The sequence below is a fragment of the Abrus precatorius genome, unplaced genomic scaffold (genome assembly GCF_003935025.1).
Source record: "Abrus precatorius isolate BTA unplaced genomic scaffold, Abrus_2018 Scaffold11, whole genome shotgun sequence".
NCBI classification, from domain to species: Eukaryota; Viridiplantae; Streptophyta; class Magnoliopsida; order Fabales; family Fabaceae; genus Abrus; species Abrus precatorius.
In genome coordinates this window covers 13,189,987-13,210,197 of record NW_020874303.1, presented here as the reverse complement: position 1 = coordinate 13,210,197, position 20,211 = coordinate 13,189,987, and the positions used below count along the sequence as shown (strand labels likewise).

The 20,211-nt window shown below is 32.5% G+C and overlaps 1 protein-coding gene across 1 annotated transcript; it reads left to right on the top strand.

Annotated features, from left to right (window-relative positions):
- Window positions 1-16,631: 16,631 nt before the first annotated feature.
- LOC113855638 (nudix hydrolase 16, mitochondrial-like) lies at window positions 16,632-19,874 on the top strand. Its single transcript, XM_027487269.1, has 4 exons — window positions 16,632-16,916; window positions 17,514-17,628; window positions 18,941-19,024; window positions 19,584-19,874. Exons 1-4 carry the CDS (start codon window positions 16,846-16,848, stop codon window positions 19,872-19,874), a joined length of 561 nt encoding a protein of 186 aa, XP_027343070.1. The 5' UTR covers window positions 16,632-16,845.
- Window positions 19,875-20,211: the final 337 nt, after the last annotated feature.

Sequence of the window (20,211 nt, the reverse complement as noted above, 5' to 3'; positions counted from 1 at the left end):
TTAAGGAACTTAGAGTCTAGTTCTACTTCAGTTTTGCAATTGATGAAGAGGTGAAATCAATCCTAACTTCATTCACACATTATTTCATTTCTAAAGTCATCACTCTATTTTACTGTTATTTTTAGTTTCTTCACTTTATTGCTTTTATTCTTAAATGCTTTAAAACACTCCAAATTTCGTTTAGCTCAACTAGTTATTGATTTGTGAAGTGGTAATTGATAGAACTAATCCCCGAGGACGATACTTGGGACTCAAATGAATTTTAAATTTTATTACTTGCTACAACTACCTAGTACACTTACTAGTTAGTGTTCTCTTAGCTATGTGACAAAGACCTTGTATGAGTATTGGGAGAGGTTTAACAGACTTTATGCAACATGTCCAAATTACCAAATCAATGAATAACTGTTGATCCAATATTTTTATGAAGGTCTACTTCCTATGGAGAGGAGCATGATTGATGCGGCTAGTGGAGGAGCCTTGATGGACAAGACCCCTGCAGCTACAAGGTATTTGATTTCCAATATGGTAGAGAACTCACAACAGTTCAGTTCTAGGAGTGTCACTAGATTTGTACATAAAGCAACAAAAAGTAATGTGGCTTGCAGTTGACAATCAGAGGCTGGAAAATAAGCTTACAGAGTTAACTTCATTGGTAAGGCAACTAGCAATAGGACAGGCAGTGCCACAGACACCACAATCATATGGTATATGCTCAGGTGATCATTACATAAATGCTTGTCTTCAGCTGCAAGAGACATCCAATGCACCTTCCCATGTGGTGGCAGGTATACATCCTCTATACTAGCAGCACTAGTAGCAGTATAATCCATTTTCACCTACATATAATCCAGGGTGGAAGAATCATCCTAACCTGCAATATGGTCTAGGCCCAGCACAACATCAGTGAGGTATAACTACTAGCAGCCACAGCCTGTGCAGCATCCTGCCCACCAGTAGCCAGCACAGTAGCAGTAGCCAAAATACCTTCCCCTTCCTCTCAGATAGCAAGCTCTACAACAGCCACCTTTGCAACCCAATTCTAGCCCTTCTCTGGAAGAACTAATGAACCAGATGGCCACACAAAGTCTGCAGTTCCAGCAGAATGTTTCAGCCACTATACCAGATTTGCAGATCCAGATTGGGCAACTAGCTACCTCAGTAAACAATCTGCAGTAACAAGGGTCTGGAACATTACTTTCTCAACCTATGGTGAATCCTAAAGATAATGTGAGTGCTATCACTTTGAGAAGTGGTAAAGAGCTGAATAACAATCTAGTGCAGGCTAAACCAACCCAGTCCAGTACAGATGTTACAGATAAGTCTGTGCAGCAGCAGCAGCAGATCCCTCTTCCATTTCCATCCAGAGCTTCTACATCAAAGAGAGTGAAGTCTAATTAAGAGCTGCTGGATACTTTTAAAAAGGTGGAGATAAATATACCCTATTAGATGTCATTAAACAAATTTCTAGGTATGCAAAATTTCTGAAAGAGCTGTGTACATACAAGAGGAATTTGAAGAAGAGGGCAGTCCAAACAGTCTCATCCCTGTCTATAACACCTTAAATTTAATTTCAAATAAATAATGAATTTCACAAAAATAGGGAGAATAAACTTTTTCATTTAAATAAAATTCTCATTAAAATGTTTCAAATTTAAGGAAAGGGTTACAAGTTCATATCAAATAACTACTACAGGATATATTCAAGTACATCAGTTTCAAAGTAATATTCTAAGTCTTATAGCAGTTCCATCCATCCCTTCACTGAGACCGGTGCTAATCGTCTTGGTTACCTGAAAAATGAATGTAAAGGTGAGTACTCTATACTACCAAACACACAAACAAGCATAGAGTCTCACCTTGCACCTATTCTACATCATTTCTAACACAATTCATAAAATATATTCACAGGCAGTAATACTACTCTATTTAATTTAATTCAAACACCGATGCACTCACGGCATCAAACAGTTTACACACACACGAAATTAACAAACAATAATCTTGTGTACTCACTACACGCCAGCCACGCTCACAGTGGCACTGTAATCACAGATTTTCACTATGGATGGTCGTCGGTTACCCCGCGTCATGGATACCACATGGGCAATCACGGGTCGCTCAGCAAAGGTAGTGGTTAAAGGTCTAGTTAGGAAGAGAGTGTGTGGCCCGTGGTGCACCTGCTCCCACAATCGGTGTCACCACCACTCCCTCTTCCCCAAGGTATTTCTACTGTCCTCATCTTCCACACCCCTAGTGTATCATGAACCATTCACAACACGTTACACCAGTGTTAATCACGCCTCATTCACACACATTATAATATTCATTCTCACTATACGATATAAAGCCCACAGTCATGCATAATACACCTCACTAGGCCCTCATTCGTTTTACAGTACACAGCACAAAGCCTATATTCATTCATATTACACGGCCCTTGGGCCCACACTTGTTCATAATATTCATTCAAATATACGGCACAAGTGCTCACATGCATCTACAACATAATTCATTTCAACCACACACACAACATTCACTATTGTACAAGGCTCTCGGTGATAAATCCATATTTTACTAGTATTTTACCTTAGTTTTAATACCTCTGATAAAGAAAACATGTTGGAAAAAGCAGAAAAACTCATAAAAATAATAGAATGATTAAAGTTTTCTCTAAATACATAATTGTTTTAGAATTTATGAATTTTTTGTATTAGAAATTAATGATTCAATCATATTTTCGTAGGAAATTCTGAGCTAAGTTCATGCAGTTGGAAGATCAAAGGAAAGATAGAAGGAAAGTAGCAAAAATGGAATCAAGGAACAAGGTTTAATGAAGCTAGAGCTGGACGTGATCACTTTTCTTAGCAAAAGTGATCGTTCAAGAGCTTGAAAGTGAAGAGAAATCTGCGCGTGATCACTTTCGCTGATGAAAGTGATCATTCAAGAGAAGCTTCAATCATAGCAAAATGCGTGTGATCACTTTTCCTGGCAACAGTGATCGTTCCAGAGAAGAGCTCCAACATAGCAAAGCGTGCGTGATCACTTTTTCTGGCAAAAGTGATCATTCTAGAGAAGCTTCTAGGAAAGCAAGTTGTGCGTTATCACTTTTGTTCACAAAAGTGATTGTTTCAGAGAACCTTCCATCACTGCAAAGTTGCATGTGTCTCCTTTTGCCAACGAAAGTGAACACACGCAGCTCTCAACCTCAGCGTGGCTACTTTTGTGAAGAAAAGTGATCATTCCAGTTATGAAGAACATCAGAAAGGCCTCTGCGTGACAACTTTTATGAAGAATAGTGATCACGCCAGAAAGGTGAAAATTCTATAAATATGAATTAGCTCAAATATCTTGGGATCTTTTATTCATTTTCACTTCTCATTTGTTTTCTGGTATTGAGAGAGTCTGAGAGAGAGATTAGGGACGAACACCAAGCTTCAAATCTTGAGGAATCAGATTAAAGATTGGCTTGAAGATGTTTCTTCATTCATTTTCTTCTCTTTCTTTTTCTTCTCATTTTGTAATGGTTGCTTAAACTCTTTGTAGGTAGGGATTATGAATCTAAAATGGAAGTGTTGAATTGATTTTGGATCTGAACTTTGAGTATTGGATTGAATTAAGTAATTGATTCTGCTATTCACATAGTGATTGAATGGAAATTTGATTAACTAATTACAGAGGAACTCATATCAATGGAAGTTGAATTTGTTTCTCAGACCTAAATCAATTACCAAGGTTATTGATTTCTTAGGGATAAGATATCTTGATCTTGCAATCTTCTAGTTTCTAATGCTTAATGCAACATTTAATTGAACCAGATCTAAGGAATTAGAGTGATTTAGTTAAATGTTAGATTGATTGAGTTAAGGAATTAACCTTTGAATAGTAAAACGTGAAACTGATTGTCATTCCATCTAAATACTTGAAAGTTTAGAACTCTATTGAATCAATACTGAAGTTTTGGTGAAACAAGTCCCTAACTATGTTTTCTACATCTGTCAAATAGATACTTTCATATTCCTTGTTCTATTTTGTTTTCTAATTTCAATATTGGTTACTTTTGCATCCAAACTTCATTTGAAATTTGTGAGGCTTAACTAATTGTGGACTTATGAAGTGATAATTGAGAACTTTATTTCCCAAGGACGATATTTGGGACTCAAACACAGTTCTAGCATTTTATTACTTGCTACAATAACATTAGTATACTTGCTAGTCAAAATTACTTTTGTTAAGAGAGTGACACTTGGCCTACACTTATTCACATTACACGACACACACATTGCCCTTATTTACTCATATAATACTTTCAACATAGTTCACATTTACATTCCTCATTCATCAAGTATTAGCATACTCACACCACATTATCACCTATCATGGGTTTCCATATGCTATCACACCTCACAACACACAACAAATTCCATCAAATACATATTTCCTACCCTCTATCTCACTCATATTGCAATATTCATCAAAATACACGACAATCAAACCCAAAGAGATAGGGTAGAGTCCCCCTTTACCTTAGATTGAAGACCCATGCTCGAATTCAATCACAGAAGTACTCTCAACACGAATTTTGGCCTAAATACACGGACAAATTCCAGGAGAACCCGAGGAAATCATGAAATGTGATGATCCAGGCACATTCTCTATCTCCTGCATAATTGGAGAAGCAACCTTTACTAATGCCTTGCTGAACTTAGGAGCTTCCATTAACGTCATGCCATCAACTGTGTATAAAATGTTGCATTTGGGAAACTTAAGGCCAACCAATGTGATCATCCAATTAGCCTCAAGTCTCCCAAATGCAAAGACCAAGATTGATGTTCATATAGGCATATTGTCTATGGAATTTGGAAATAACACAATTCACTATAACATTTTTGAAGCCATAAGACACCCAGCTGAAGGTCATTCCATGCTTTTTAATCGTTCTATTTTTTTATTAATGTTGCAAAAAATAATAAAAATATTGATGTGTCTACAGAAGTAGATGTAGGAGTAGGAGTGGATTTAGACATAGACTAAGTTTTTGCAATTTTTATAGTTTTCTAATTTAGACATTGATGCATTTCCTAGCTACACCTATGACATTGGTGTGTGTGTCATCTGTGCTAAGATTGATACTGCTATATCCTTTGTTTCACCTTCTTTTGCAGGTGCAGATTCTGGTATTTCCATAGTTGCTGAAGTTTAGTAGTTTCCTTCATTATCCACACAGCAGTAGCCACCACTCAACCTGAACCCTTTGCCAAACCACCTCAAGTATGCCTACTTAAATACAGAGTAGAGGCTTCCAGTAATTATTTCTAGTAGCCTTCGTGAGGACCAGGAGGAGAAGCTGCTTAATGTTCTGAGAGTGCACAAGAAAGCCATCGGCTGGACTTTGGCTAATATCCCTGGAATCAATCCAGCCATATGCATGCATAGGATTCTGTTAGAGGATGAGTCTAAACTTGTGAGACAGCCCCAAAGAAGACCCAATCCCACCATTCTTGATGTAGTGAAGAAGGAGGTGACCAAGCTATTGATGGCTGGAATCATTTACCCCATTTCAGATTGCACATGGGTCTCACCTATGGAAGTGGTGCCTAAGAAGTTTAGGATAACTGTTGTGCAAAACCAGGAGAATGAGTTGGTTCCCACCAGGGTTGCGAACAAATGGAGAGTATGCATTGATTATAGGCAGCTCAACCAGGCTACCAGGAAGGACCACTTCCCTCTCCCATTCATTGATCAAGTCATAAAGAGGCTGGCAGGTAAGTCTCGCTACTATTTTCTGGATGGTTTTTTTGGTTATATGCAAATACACATTGCTCCTGAGGACCAACACAAAATCACATTCACCTGCCCTTTTAGCACTTTTGCATATAAAAGAATGTCATTTGGTTTGTGCAATGCACCTGCTACTTTTCAACGGTGGATATTAAGTATGTTTTCTGATTTAATTAAAAATTCGATGGAAATGTTTATGGATGATTTTATAGTTTATTGTTCCTTATTTAATTCATGCTTGTATAGTTTGACCAAAGTTTTAAATAGATGTGTTGAGAATAACCTTGTGCTTTATTATGAAAAATGTCATTTTATTGTAACAGAGGGTGTAGTCTTAAGACATCTTGTTTCTGAGAGAGGAATACAGGTTGATAAAGCTAAAATTGATATTATTAGCTCTCTATCTTAGCCGTGTCTGTGCGAGAGGTGCGTTCTTTTCTTGGACATACAGGTTTTTATAGGAGATTCATCAGAGATTTCAGCAAGATTGCCTTGCCACTATACAGTCTTCTGCAGAAGGATGTGCTATTCATATTTTCTGATTCATACAAGGAGGCATTTGAGGAGTTGAAAAGGAGACTCACCACATCCCCCATCATGCAACCACCAGATTGGGAGCTCCCTTTTGAGTTAATGTGTGATGCTTCCGATTATGCACTTGGAGCTGTATTATCACAGAGAGTAGGTAAATTTTCACATGTCATAGCTTATGCCTCTAGAACTCTTGACACAGCTCAGGTAAATTATACCACCACTGAAAAGGAGCTTTTGGCTATTGTGTTCGCATTAGATAAATTTTGTTTCTATTTGCTTGGCTAAAAAATAACTACTTTTACAAATCATATGGCTTTGAAATTCCTACTAAAGAAGCCAGATGCTAAACCCAGATTACTCAGGTGGATGCTTCTCCTACAGGAGTTTGATATTGATATAAAAGAAGGAAGTGGTGTGTTGAATCAGGTTGCTGATCACCTTAGCTATATTGAAGGGACAGTAAATCCCTTACCCATTCGTGATCATTTTCTTGATGATTATCTGTTTGTTTTGTATTCTATAGCTTATGTACATTGGTTTGCAGATATTGTTAATTATTTGGTTACTTCTGTTGTACCTCCTTATGCATCTAGATCTTAGGTTGATAAGCTTAAAAGTGATGCTAAATATTGTGTTTGGGATGATTCATATCTGTGAAAATTTTGTAGTGACTAGGTTATCTGTAAGTGTGTTCCTGACCATGAGTTTCAAGATATTTTACATTTCTATCATAACACATCTGTAGGAGGCCATCTTGGACCACAGAGAACAGCTAAGAGGGTATTGGACAACGGATTTTATTAGCCCACCATCTTTAGGGATGTAGCCAAGTTTTCTGAGAGCTGTGAGATATGTCAGAAAATAGGAGGGACCATCACCTGGAGAAATAAGATGCCTCAGCAGCCTATCATCTTCTGTGAGATTTTTTATGTTTGGGGTATGGATTTCATGGGTCCTTTTCCTGTTTCTTCTAGATATTCTTATATTTTACTTGTTATGTATGTGTCTAGATGGGTGGAGGCAAAGGCCACCAGGACTAACGATTCTAGGATTGTTTCAGATTTTCTTCGGACTAACATATTTTGCAAGTTTGGTGTGTCTAAGGTTGCCATAATTGATAAAGGAAGCCATATTTTTAATAGGTCCATAACAGCGTTGTTCTAGAAGTATGGTGTAACACAGAATTGCTACACTATATCATCCTCAAACCAATGGACAAGCTGAGGTATTTAACAGAGAAGTTATGCATTTGTTGCAAAAGTTGGTTCACCCTATCAAGAAAGACTGGAGTAAGTTGCTGGATGACGCTCTTTGGGCTCAAAAAATAGCTTATCGAACACCACTAGGCATGTCCCCATTTTGAGTGGTGTTTAGTAAAACATGCCACCTTCTGGTGTAAATTGAGCGTAGATTGTATTAGACAGTGAAAAATTGTAACATGACACTTGAGCAGGCCAAAAAAGAAAGGAAGCTTCAACTTTAGGAGCTTGATGAGCTACGCTTGTAAGCCTATGAGAACTCTAAGATGTATAAAGAAAAAGTCAGAAAATTCCATGATACAAAAATTCTGAGGAAAGAGTTCTCTGTGGGACAGAAAGTGTTATTGTTTAACTCTCGTTTGAAACTGGTTGCAGGTAAGCTTCGATCTAGATGGGATGGACCTTTTGTGGTTACTAATGTTTTACCCCATGGTGCAGTTGAAATTAAGGATGAAGCTATCGACAAAGATTTTAAAGTTAATGGTCACTAGTTGAAACTATTCCAAGAAAGCAAACCTATGAAGAAGGCTCAAAACATAGATGATGTATCTTTAGTGGAGCCTATTCTGATAGAGGAAGTGTCTACATAGGCACTTGGAGCATTCTTTTCTCTTATTCTTATTTCTTTTCATTATACTTTCCTTTAGTTGTCCGTGCATGTCTTTTCACTTTATTTGAACTATTTTCATGTGTTTTTCATTTTCTATCCATTCCCACATTGCGGACAATGTTTGATTCAAGTGTGGGGGAAGTGTGCCTTAGCATATTTTTCATTGAATTCCTTTGCTTTTAGCAACTTTTTATTTGTCATTCTTAGTTGAGATTTTCATAACATGATATATTTGTTTCTTGCATTTGAGTTTAGCTAGTTTTTAATGATAATTAGATTTTAGATCAATGATTAGTAAAATAATTACCTTAGTAAGATTTGAGCTTATTGTCATTCTTGTGTGATTCAATCATGTGTGTAGGTATTCTAAAACTTGACTTGACTCTTTTTGAGATTATTTGTTCACATACACTTTTGATATGATATAGGCTTTCTTTCACATTTTAGCTACTTAGCCAAATTGACTCACCTTGCATTTATTCCACTTGTTTACCCCTTTGGTTGTGTTTACTTTCATTATATGCTTTGAGTGAAAATGTTAACCTATACACTTGAGAGAATGAGTGATACACATATCCTTGAGAGAATTTTTGCCAATTATGATCCATGATTTAATTAGATTGAAGTTCTTCTTTACTTTCATGTTTGGAACATATTCTTGATTATTTTTTATTCTTTCACACTTTGATTGATGAATTCATTTTCTTTCTTGCTCACGTTACTTACCCCTTAGATCTATTGAAAAATTTTGCTTTGCTTTGTTTTGTTTTCTTTTGCTTGGGAGTGCAAAAGCTTAAGTGTGGGGGTATTTGATGATTCATATTTTGTACTCACATTTATAGCCTTATTGGATCCTCCAGAATACCTTTTCTTTTTTATTCCTTTCATTTAGCATGTTTTCGCATTTCTTGCATTAAATTGGAGTTTTTGTAAACACTTATTATCTTTGCTTTATATTTCATATTTTTCTATTATGACCTTTGTCCACTATTTCGGCCATAATTTTTTTTTGTAGATTCTTTTTTTGGTTAATTCTTTTTGCAATGGATTCCTGACAACGTGGGCTTTAATTTGGACATATGGATGATGTTGTTTGGAGTTTGGAGCTATTTTTTATTAATTTTTTAAGTTCAGACTTAAAACATACCTTTTATATTTAGAGTTTTTATTTAGGGGCTTTTATTATAATTACTTATGGCAGCCTTGGTCCATTTATTTATGTTTCATTTAAGACCAATATATATAGGGGTCAAAAGGTTGACTTTGGGCTCTTTTTTTTCATAATTTTGGATTTTGTAAGACCTTTTCCCGTTTTTGGAAAAGAAACCTATTTTGTTACCGTTACTTGCCTCGTTTCTAGATTTTGCACATCGATTTCTGATTCTGTTGCAATTTTTAATTATTCTTTTCTCGTGAATCATCTCATCTCAAGTGTGGATTGCAAGACCGATTAATCGCTCTGAGTTTATCTTTTTACTTTTTTGCAATTCTCGATTAAGATTTTTGTATGCATAATTCGATTGAATTTGGTTTTTATTCTTGAATGTAAAATTGGTTGATTGATTTCTTTTGCATTTGAGATTTAGGCAAATTAGGTATAGTAATCCTAGTTCATATCGGTGATTTGTGGTTTTAATTCGTGTTTGTTTTAAATTGCGTTCATTCGTTTTAATCTGCATTTGTTTTTCTCTCAATTTGTTTTCATTTTTGTTTTCCAATTTTTTTTTCATTTTTTTTTCGTTTTCCAATTCATTTTTTGTTTTCATTTTTGTTTTCCAATTCATTTTTCATTTTTGTTTTTGTTTTCATTTTCCAATTCATTTTTCATTTTCTTTTTCTTTTTGGGTTGATATTTATTGATTTAATTCAATTCCAATTTCAATTGTTGATTTACTATATTTTCTAGTATTTGTGCAATTTATTTTTTGTTGCCAATTCATGTTTTTGATTGTTTGTTTTTTATTCATGTTAATGCATTTCAATTCCAATTTATGTTTCTGTTTAAATTCTTAAAAACTACAAAATCTCCCAATCTAACCACTGTTGCATGTTTAGAACTAGAAATAGAATGGATTTTTGTCCTTGTGAGATGACCTAGGTTTGCTTCTTGTATTGCAAAATTATTTGAGAAATCTAGTTTTGTTTGAAATCATTACGACGTGGTTCTCAAGGATAAAATGAGACAAAGAATTCGGTGGACCAAACCAAACTTTCTCTTTTAATAGTTATTAAATTAACAAGTTCATAGGTTCTTTAAGCTTTCTTAAATTAATATCTTCTATGACCATTGGGAATGTTAATTTAGAGAAAAGAATATTAATATTGCATGACCATTGGGTATTAATAGTATTTGTTTGAATGATTGGTAATCACAAGGAAATCAAATTTAGAGTTAAATAGAAGAATAACATAAAGGATTAAATGAGAAAACTCATATGTCCTAAGTTCCTCTCCGATAAGTGCATTGTGTTCTTTATTCTAGTTTTTTAGAATTGATTTTATGAACTCTTGTTTTGATTAATCTCGTATCTTTGAAACTCAAACAATTAAATTAGGAAATTCTTAATAATTGAAAATTAATCCTTGTAGGACGATATTTTGAGAACTTAATTTAAGAACCCCTTTATTACTTCTCGATGAGTACACTTGCCCTCCGAACAACTACCTATCAAAATTTTGAGCTTGATATATAGTGCATCCAGATGTGAATGTAATTAGATTATTTTTGAGCAAGTAATTTCTCATCTCTCAAGCCTAATACTTTCTTCTAGAAATTAGAAAGAAACTAAGTACTAATTTTTTAATTACACTTACGTTGTAGATTCATTCAAACGAAAGGAATAGACTTGATCATAAAAAATTACATGACTTGGTTTATGTGAAATATAACTAACAGCTTAAAGAATGTTACAATCTTAAAGATGTAATTGATCCAATTACACTCAATGACATTGATGAGTGTAATGAGTTGTTGGTTAGAGAAATGGACGATGATGCTCATGATGAGGATGTTGGAAATCATTTAGTTTTTGATGGTGATGAAACTTTAAATTGAGCAACTGTTTATGAAGTTTTCGGATTTGGAGAGCCTGGAATATATACTAGGCATCATTTTAAGAAAAGAAAGAGTCTATCAAGTGGTATTACTATCAAAGCTGCAAAAGTTTCCAAGATTTAGACAAGTTGAAGATGATGGTAAATGATGCAAGAGATGATGATGATGATGATGGTGATGATTAGAAGATGAAGAGATGTCAGAAGAAACAGAAGATGAATTACAAATTAATCTTCCAGAATCAAAGGTAGAAGAGGAGGAGGAGGATATGCCTTGATGGATGAGAAAGAAGATGATTACATTAGAGTTGAAGAAGACAACTAGATTGATAATCTTTGTTTTTAGTTAACTTGACATTTAATGACTGCATATTTTGTATTGAATTATGTTTTGGATTGTGGTTTATGCTACATATATTTTAAGTTAATTCTATTGTATCATTTCCTGTGACTTATAATATTTTTTATATATTTTATTATATTTGCCATAAATCTGCTATAACTTGTTGCTATAACTTTATGACATTTTTTTAGGTTTTCGCCATCCACCATTGATAATATTGCTGATAGGGTAAGTCCATTATTAAAATAATTTCCAATGTTACATTAATATCAACAATTTTCATGCAATAATATTTTATCACAATCCTTTTCGCAAAGGCAAGCACAATTGTGAGAAATAAAATAAACAGGAAAAAAATAAAATAAAGATTAATAGTGACCAAGCATAAACCACAAATTCATGGTGTAAAGCCAAATTAAATTCAACACTTGGACAACAAAATTGAAAAATCAGTTTGAAACTCATATAAAAGAGTCGAAAACATAGTTCTTACACATAAAAGCAACAAATTTTGTACCCTATAACCCTAAACACATCATCTTAAAATATAAGCATACACAAGATTACAAAGTAATAACTAAAATCAATCAAATGTCTATGGATTCTCTTTTTCAATGCTCTACAAAATCGGTGTAATTTTATTTCAAATCATAGTCTCTAACATTTTAGATAACTCCACACAAAAGAATGGGTAGTTTGAGGTTTTTCACGATTTCTCCCTCAATACTTGATAAGAACTCACGATTTTGGTGTTAAAAGATTTGAAACTTTCTATTTATAAAAATCCTAAGGAATTGAAACACATTAACAAACTTATGGGTTGGAGTTTTTCAAATTTGAATTGGATTCAAAAGTTAGGGTTCATAATTTCAAAACTAAAATTCTCTTTATACACTAATATGCTTCACATGATTTTTATGTTGATTTGTTCACAATATTACCAGTAACAAAAGTTCCAAATCAATTTCGAGATTAATCAAAGAAAACTCAAAATCTTAAATTAATCTATTAGAGCTGATTGTATGTATGAATATACATTCTCTAACAACTGTAATATCATCAACATATCAAAACTAGACAGGCTTTGATACCACTTGAAGGAAAATTAGAATCCAATTCTCAATATGACAAATGATAAACAAATGTTATAATAGGATTAGGTGTTAAAATTACATATTAATAAGTTCATCAATAAGTGCTTACTTGATCAATGAGGAAAAACATATAAATAAGGAGAAAACTACTCCTATAACTTTCAGATGTTTATGTGTGGACTGACATAAATTAATTTTTTTATAATTTTAATTTAATTATAGATTAATTTGATGTCAAAATATTGAATTATGTTGTTGAGCCTATATTATAAATAATTATTGTTCAATAGGCTTATTTATAATAACTTTACAGTTATTAGTGAATATAGTTTTATGATTATTATTATTAGATTGAGTTATAATGAGCTGGCTTGACCCATCTTGTTAATCAGCGTTAAAAGTTAATATTTTAATCCTATTTAGAAAAAAAGTGTAAAATTTAATAAAAAAATAATACTTTAATAAAAAATATAAATTTGATTAAATCATGATACATTTTTAAGTTTCAAAGGGAGAGTTATATAATTTTAAAATAGATAAAAGAATAGTGTACAATATGTGTTTTTTAAGCGAGAAAAAGGTAATTTACTTTTTCTTTCTTTTTTATTTAACTTATTAAAAAATACATTCATATTCTTCTAATAAAATAAATTTTTACAATATTAAAGTTAATATATTAAAATTGTTTATGTATTTTTAATTTTAATTTTTAAAATTATTCTATTAATCTATCATGAATAAATTTATTTTTTTGTCACTTTAAAATAAAATTTTGACAACATAATTATTAGTTTTTTAATTATTCAATATTTAACTATTTTATTTTCTTTTTCTTAGTTTTCTATTTCCTTCTTGATTCCTAATATTTTTTTTGTCTACTTTTAAATTTTTCAACTTTTACTATAATAATTACACAAATAGTTGTTAGTTATTCATGTCCCACACATATTATTTTTAATGTAATTCATATGATTTAGATTATTTTATATGAAATATCATAATAATATCAATTTTTTTTAGGTAAATTAGTATCTTACTTTATTATCATCTTTTTGAATTTGTTCTTAAACTTTTTTATATTAATAATTTTTTAATATTTTCTTAAATAATAATTAAATAAGTCAATTTTTATTAATTATGTTTAATTATATCAATTAAAGATAACAAAGAATAAGTTGTGCTCATCCCTATCAAACAGTTCCAATTTATTAGATTTGGCCATGTTTGTAGAGAGACCATTAAGTGTGCTAACTATTTGGCCAAATTAGGCTTATATGAAAATTTGTCACTTATAGACTTTATTCTACTCCTTCTTTAATTCTTTTTCTTTACCTCAATTCTTTTGACATTTGAATTTCTAGATCATGTCTGTGACTTTATTTTGATTTGTTTGAGCTTTTAACTCCTTTGATTAGAAAAAAAAATAAGAAGGAGAAAATAATTACAATACTAATTGTAAAGAGAACGATTAAGTGAGAAAAAATTATATTAATTTTTTGGATTAAAGTTACTTGTGTTGTTCTTTCATACAATGGTTACTTGGTTACACATATTTGAATTTTTTTAATTTGAATAATTTAAAATTTGTTTTTTAAATTTTTTTATTATGTTTCCTGTTTATTTATTACTTTTGTAGTTTGGCTTTGTATTACATGATTTGGAGAAGGAATTATAACAATTATTGCATGGTAGATTTAGCCATTGAGGAAAGAAATAGTTGGTTCCCAACATCCATCACGGATTTCCATTGAAATTATCTACTTTCAAATGCTTTTGGTTGAAACTCTCGTGCTGTTTTAACATTTATAATTAATTCAAAGTAAAAATATATAACAGGTGTCATCATATGGTATTACTAAAATTATTATGAGCAATAAATATATATATTTTAAATATTTGACAAAGTTGTATTAATAAAAAATAAAACTTAAAATCACTTGCTAATCTAATCGAAGTGTTTTACTGTCATAGATAAAATATTATTTGTGTCTGGTTAATTGGATATATTTTTGAGCTGTCATGATATTAATTATTTAGTATTTAAAAAATTATTAATATAGCAAATTCTATGCAAATTACCTATTTTCCTTTTTGTTTATGTAGTTCCATGGTTATATAAGATAAACATTGTTTTAATTGCCCAAACTTTTAGTTGGTTTAAAAAAATCTTTTTTATGAAAAGGATTTTAAAAAGTTAATATATTTGTTAGTTTATCCTATTTAGAATTTTATTTTTCATTTTTTTCCTCATTACTAGATATTATAATTTAAGAAAAAAATTATATGTACTGTTAGTATTATACAACTTGATACTTAAATTAACAAAATTTTTAATATATTATATTCTCTCATAAAATAAAAATACATATTTTCTCATAAAAATATATTTATCCAATATGTAACAAAACTTTTATTTTAGCCAGCATTGCTTTTTAAAGTAATTCAAAAAGTCTACTAATTAATATATCATATCAATTATCATAGTCAGTTTAGTTCCTAAGTTGATTTAGTATGTTGAATGCTAAATAACAGGGTCACATGCCATCACGCTTGAGTGACATGATAACAAAATATTGGTACTAAATTATTTTAGAGTCGAAATCCTAAAATAAAAAAAATTCTCTAATTTATTCTGATGATAGCATTTCTATTTTTTTTCTCATTCGTCGTCCTTTTTTTTGTTTTAATTTTTCAGTGTAGGTAAAACGATGGATGGAGTGAGGCAAAAAGTTGAGCTTTTATCGTTGAGATTAATTTAATCTAAATTTAGAGATTTTATTTTAAAATTTTGATGATCTATTTATTAATATTTTAAATATTAATTCTTTTAGATTTTATTTGAAAGTTAAAAAAAATAATTTAAAAGACTTAAGAGAGGAGAAGAAGGAAAAGAGAGTTAAACTCTACCCTTATTATATGTTTATATTAGAAAAAAAAAATGTAAGAAAAGGTTTAACATGTAAATATATTATTTTACTTTTTTATTATTTATTTATATATATATTTAAAAAAATAAAAAAATAAAATAATTTTTCTCATTAAAAATTAATATATTTACAATTTTTTTTTAAATTATTACTATAAATATTAATATTTTTTGAAAAAAAATATTTTTTATTGTTTACTATTTTATTCTATATTATACTAAATATTTAATCTAATAAATAGAAATATAAATAATAAACTCTTCCAGTATAAAGGATTTAAAACAGATTTAAAGGGTTTAACTCTCTCTTTTGTGTTTAATTAACTTTTAAGAGTAATGATCATTATTTTTTTTAATTTTTTTCTTAAACACAAAATCTAAATAAAATTTTAAAAAATTTTAAATTGAAAATAATTTAAATTTTTATTTAAAAAATATTTTAAATCAACGATATATATACAATATAAAAAAACTTATGAATTAATTGATTTAAGAGTTATTTGAAATTATTGAAAAAGTAACTGGAAAGAATTACAGCGGTGGGATGATTATTGAATAGATGGAAGGAAATTAAGCAGCTTCGACGACAGGGCCCACAAAATCGTGATTTTCAATTACCCCTTCAACCCCCAGATCCGCTGACCTCTTCACAATCACCTACTTCGCCCTCACCGTGTTCCTCTACATCCCCTACCAACGAAACCCTTCTAAAACCCAACCATCCACGTGTCCAAATCGTAAGGGTAGACGCACGCCAAGTGAATGGTTCTTGATGGAGAGAACTCAGCAGGAGAGTGTCCCTGTGAGTGGGACCCATGCACTGAGGACAATCCACGTGGCCATGACAGTTCTGATCCGATCCGTTACAATCGCTTCATGTTCCGCTTCTTTCTCTCTCTCTCTCTAAACCAAACCAAACCAAACCGAACATGCATTTGCATTTTTCATGATTTTCAGCTGAGTTTTCTCTGTCTCTGTCTGTCTGTCTGTCTCTCTCTCTCTCGCGCGCGCTCTGCAATTGAACCCTAAAACGACAATGGCGAGGGGGCAGGGGTGCCGTTGGGGTTGCTGGCTAGGGTGATGCAACGCGGCATCGTGGACCGTCGTTGCATGGGAAGGAATCTGGTGCGGCCGTGAGCATTGTGATCCTATTATGGCGAAAGAAGATAGTTTCGTTTTGTGATTGAAATAGAAAGAGAGAGAGAGAGAGAGAGGGAGAGAGTTGTTGTTGTTTGTTATTTACGATGGCTGAATTGGTGGCTCGAACGGGTCGGCATCAGCAACGATATGAACACGGTTATCGCCTTATTGCCGGGTCGGTTCTTTAATCTGATCCGTTTCGCCTTTTCTTTTATTTAGGAAGTAACTGCAAAACCCACCAAAATGTAGCTTATGACACGATTGTAATGCGGCTGCACACACTTTTCAAACCTTGTATTACTGTTGCAATTGCAGTTACAAGTTACGACCGTCTTTATTTGATACCTTATATACACCTTTCAAATCATGCGACAGCCATCGCATGATTCTTTGATACCTTGACTTCTTTTCTAGTCCATGTTTTTTTGTTATTTCTAATTCACACAGTGTCTCCCTAAAGTTCTGCAAGAACAATGTAATGACTTGAATGTAGTTTGTAGTCTTCATCTTGGAATATGTTTTGGAGTCCTGGTGACTTTAAGATTTCTTTCTTGGGGATTGGGATTCAAAATTTTATGTAGATTGAATAGTAAATAATCTGGACAACATGGCTTGTCAGATTTTCATGAATATGGTTGATTTTGAAGAATTGGGAGATGTTTGTCATCCAAATTTATTGCCCTTTTAGTAGCTGGGAATTACTTGAAGTTTGAAAAATTGGATTTTTATACTTTGAGATCCATCTGATCTGTTGATGCTAATTGGGTTGCAGGTGTGTTCCATTTAGGTACAAAGATGGTGATGACTGTAGGGACTCTTGTTCTAAGAAGATTGTTGAAGTGCTTATGATTAATTCACCCAGTGGTCCAGGTCTTTTGTTTCCAAAGGTATGATGTTTTTATTGTTATTAATAGTGTACTGCACTTGCTAATGTGGTTTCTATTAACAGCTGTAATGCAGAAGAAATTATTATTTAATTCTTATGATATTTGAACGTTTTTGTTTTGGATGATTTTAGACTACCCCTGCTCCCCCAAATTCTTTTCATTGTTAGGAACAGGAATTATAATGGCCCCCTAGTGCACATCCTGGTGTAACTTTGCATCAGCTTCGTGTTCATGTAGTTTATACCGTTGTTACCATAAAAATTTCAAACCTATTTGGGTTTGGATCAAACAGGATAGGGTCTTATTAGAGACATATCATATCAACACAATTACTTTTCCCTATAACTAGTGGACCCTAAAACCTGTCATTGTGGGTATAAGATTTGTGTGTATCTTTGTAAGACAATCCTACAGTAATGTCAAAACTACAATGGTCATTTAGGATTCCCATTAACACTGTATTGGGCAACAGTAATGTCGTTTGTTTCAATTATTGCTCTTTTGGTATTTCAAAGTAGTCATTGGTTGTTAATTTGTTATTGACTTATTGTGCATTTGATACTAATCATAATGGCTTCTTGTAACGTACTATTTCACATATTTAAATATCCAATAAGACAGTTATTATGTGTACGAATAGTTTAAGTTCACCTTATAAATGTGCCTGTTTCCAAGAGAATCCACCCAGCTTTAGCCTAAAAGCTTTTGGCCTATCTTTAAGGAGAGCTTCAATGTTCCTGTAGCTTTGACCTGAGATTTTTCATTGGGACTTGTTTTAAAAGGATAACTTAAGTTGTTCGACTTCAGAAATTTTTTTATTCATGTCTAAATAGGATGATAATGAATCGTGACTTTTGAAAATGAGTACTTTTTTAAAATTTGCGGATAGAAAAAGGAAATTTTTGATACGTTACAGAAATAAGTGAATTTCTCTACTCTAATTTGAAAGAGGATTCCAAGTGAATAAGGTTCAGTTCAGAAATTACATCATCCTAATTTAAATAATACAACAAATTAAGTACCTTATATTGCACTGAAAGGCCAAATCTCGGCACTTGAATAACTCGAACACTATTATAAATTTGTTGCAACAACCTATACTGAATGTATTGACGTGACACCTTTATTAAGCTGTTCAATATGCTGTTGAAAAGATTTTTTACGTCACAATAATGGCTGGCAGCTTCATAGCATGGATATGTTTCTGTAAATTGTGGTTCACATCTGCTGGAAATTCTTTTTCGAATGGCTCCTGAATTGAGATCTGATTTTTATTTTTTATTTTTATTGTGATTTTGTTTCACTATCGAAGGGAGGGTGGGAGAATGATGAAACTGTTGAGGAGGCTGCTGTAAGAGAAGCTATTGAAGAAGCAGGAGTTCGAGGAGAACTAATGGTGAAAAGCTTCTTCACATATGAGTTTAACATTTTATCTTCTATAACATTGTGTTGTATTACCTGCGCTTGATTTTCTTGGAGGAGTCTAGGAAGCTTATGTGAAAACCAAATCATGTTCTCATGTCATAAGTTGCCGGTCAGTTGTGACAGTTGATGACGGCAGTCAAATTTTGCCAAAAAAACTATTTGAGCTAACTTTGTATGTGCAACCAGTTGAAGCCACATTAACATCTAAGGAGTAAAAATTCGGGAGTATGTTAATGAAATTTGTACCTGAAATAGTATGGAATATTATCACATAATTGTCTCGTTTGCTGGCACTTCAGATTTAAGCAAAATTCAGTGGTGTTACATGGTTTTGATATAAGCCACGTGTTGGCACGTTTTTTAACCTTTCACTCTTAAATTGCTGTCCCTTGAAACCCCATAGTCCCTTTGTTCTGTTCAATTTAACTAAACACAAGGCTTCTAGGTAATTTTTACGTTGCTTTTTAATATTTTTATTTGGATGGATGCATGCAAACCAATGGTTTATACTTGTGGATACTTGGTGTCAGGATTTTCTAGGGTACTATGAATTTAGGAGTAAGACTCACCAAGATGAGTTCAGTCCAAAAGGTCTATGTAAAGCAGCAATGTTTGCCTTGTTTGTCAAGGAGGAACTAGACTCGTGGCCTGAGAAAAGCACCAGGAATAGGAGTTGGTTGGCTGTAACAGAAGCACTAGCAAGTTGCCGGCATGCATGGATGAGGGATGCCCTGCAATGCTTCTCTAAATGGCATGAGGATAAGTTAGTGAATGCAAGGGACAATCAAGATCGAACTGATATGCTGACTACTCACTTGTAGGGGGCAATGATAAAAAGGATTAGTAACATTTATTTTAGGAAAGGATATTTCTGATCAGGATAATGTAGTTACCATTTCAAGTCTCTGGATTGATCTGGCTTTTTGATGCAGAGTAATTAATATTAATATTGAATTATATACTTCGATCACATACTAATTTAACTCCCTGCATCTTTTTTTCCCCTTATTTGAAACTCTTATAAGGAATGTATCTAGGTTCGTATCATGCCCTTAGAAATGAAGCGACATTCTTCTTGCAATTGTTGGCTAAATGCGTACTTATTTATGTTTCCCTGCGGCATTTATCCATATATGATTTTCCTTTAATTTTCACTGT

What these genes read in the sequence shown, in the direction of transcription:
- LOC113855638 (XM_027487269.1), top strand. Translation starts at nt 16,846, where the DNA reads ATGGCTGAATTGGTGGCTCGAACGGGTCGGCATCAGCAACGATATGAA. An exon ending in GGTTATCGCCTTATTGCCGG is followed by an intron (nt 16,917 to 17,513) that starts GTCGGTTCTTTA and finishes ATTGGGTTGCAG; the next exon opens with GTGTGTTCCATTTAGGTACA. An exon ending in GAGTTCGAGGAGAACTAATG is followed by an intron (nt 19,025 to 19,583) that starts GTGAAAAGCTTC and finishes ACTTGGTGTCAG; the next exon opens with GATTTTCTAGGGTACTATGA.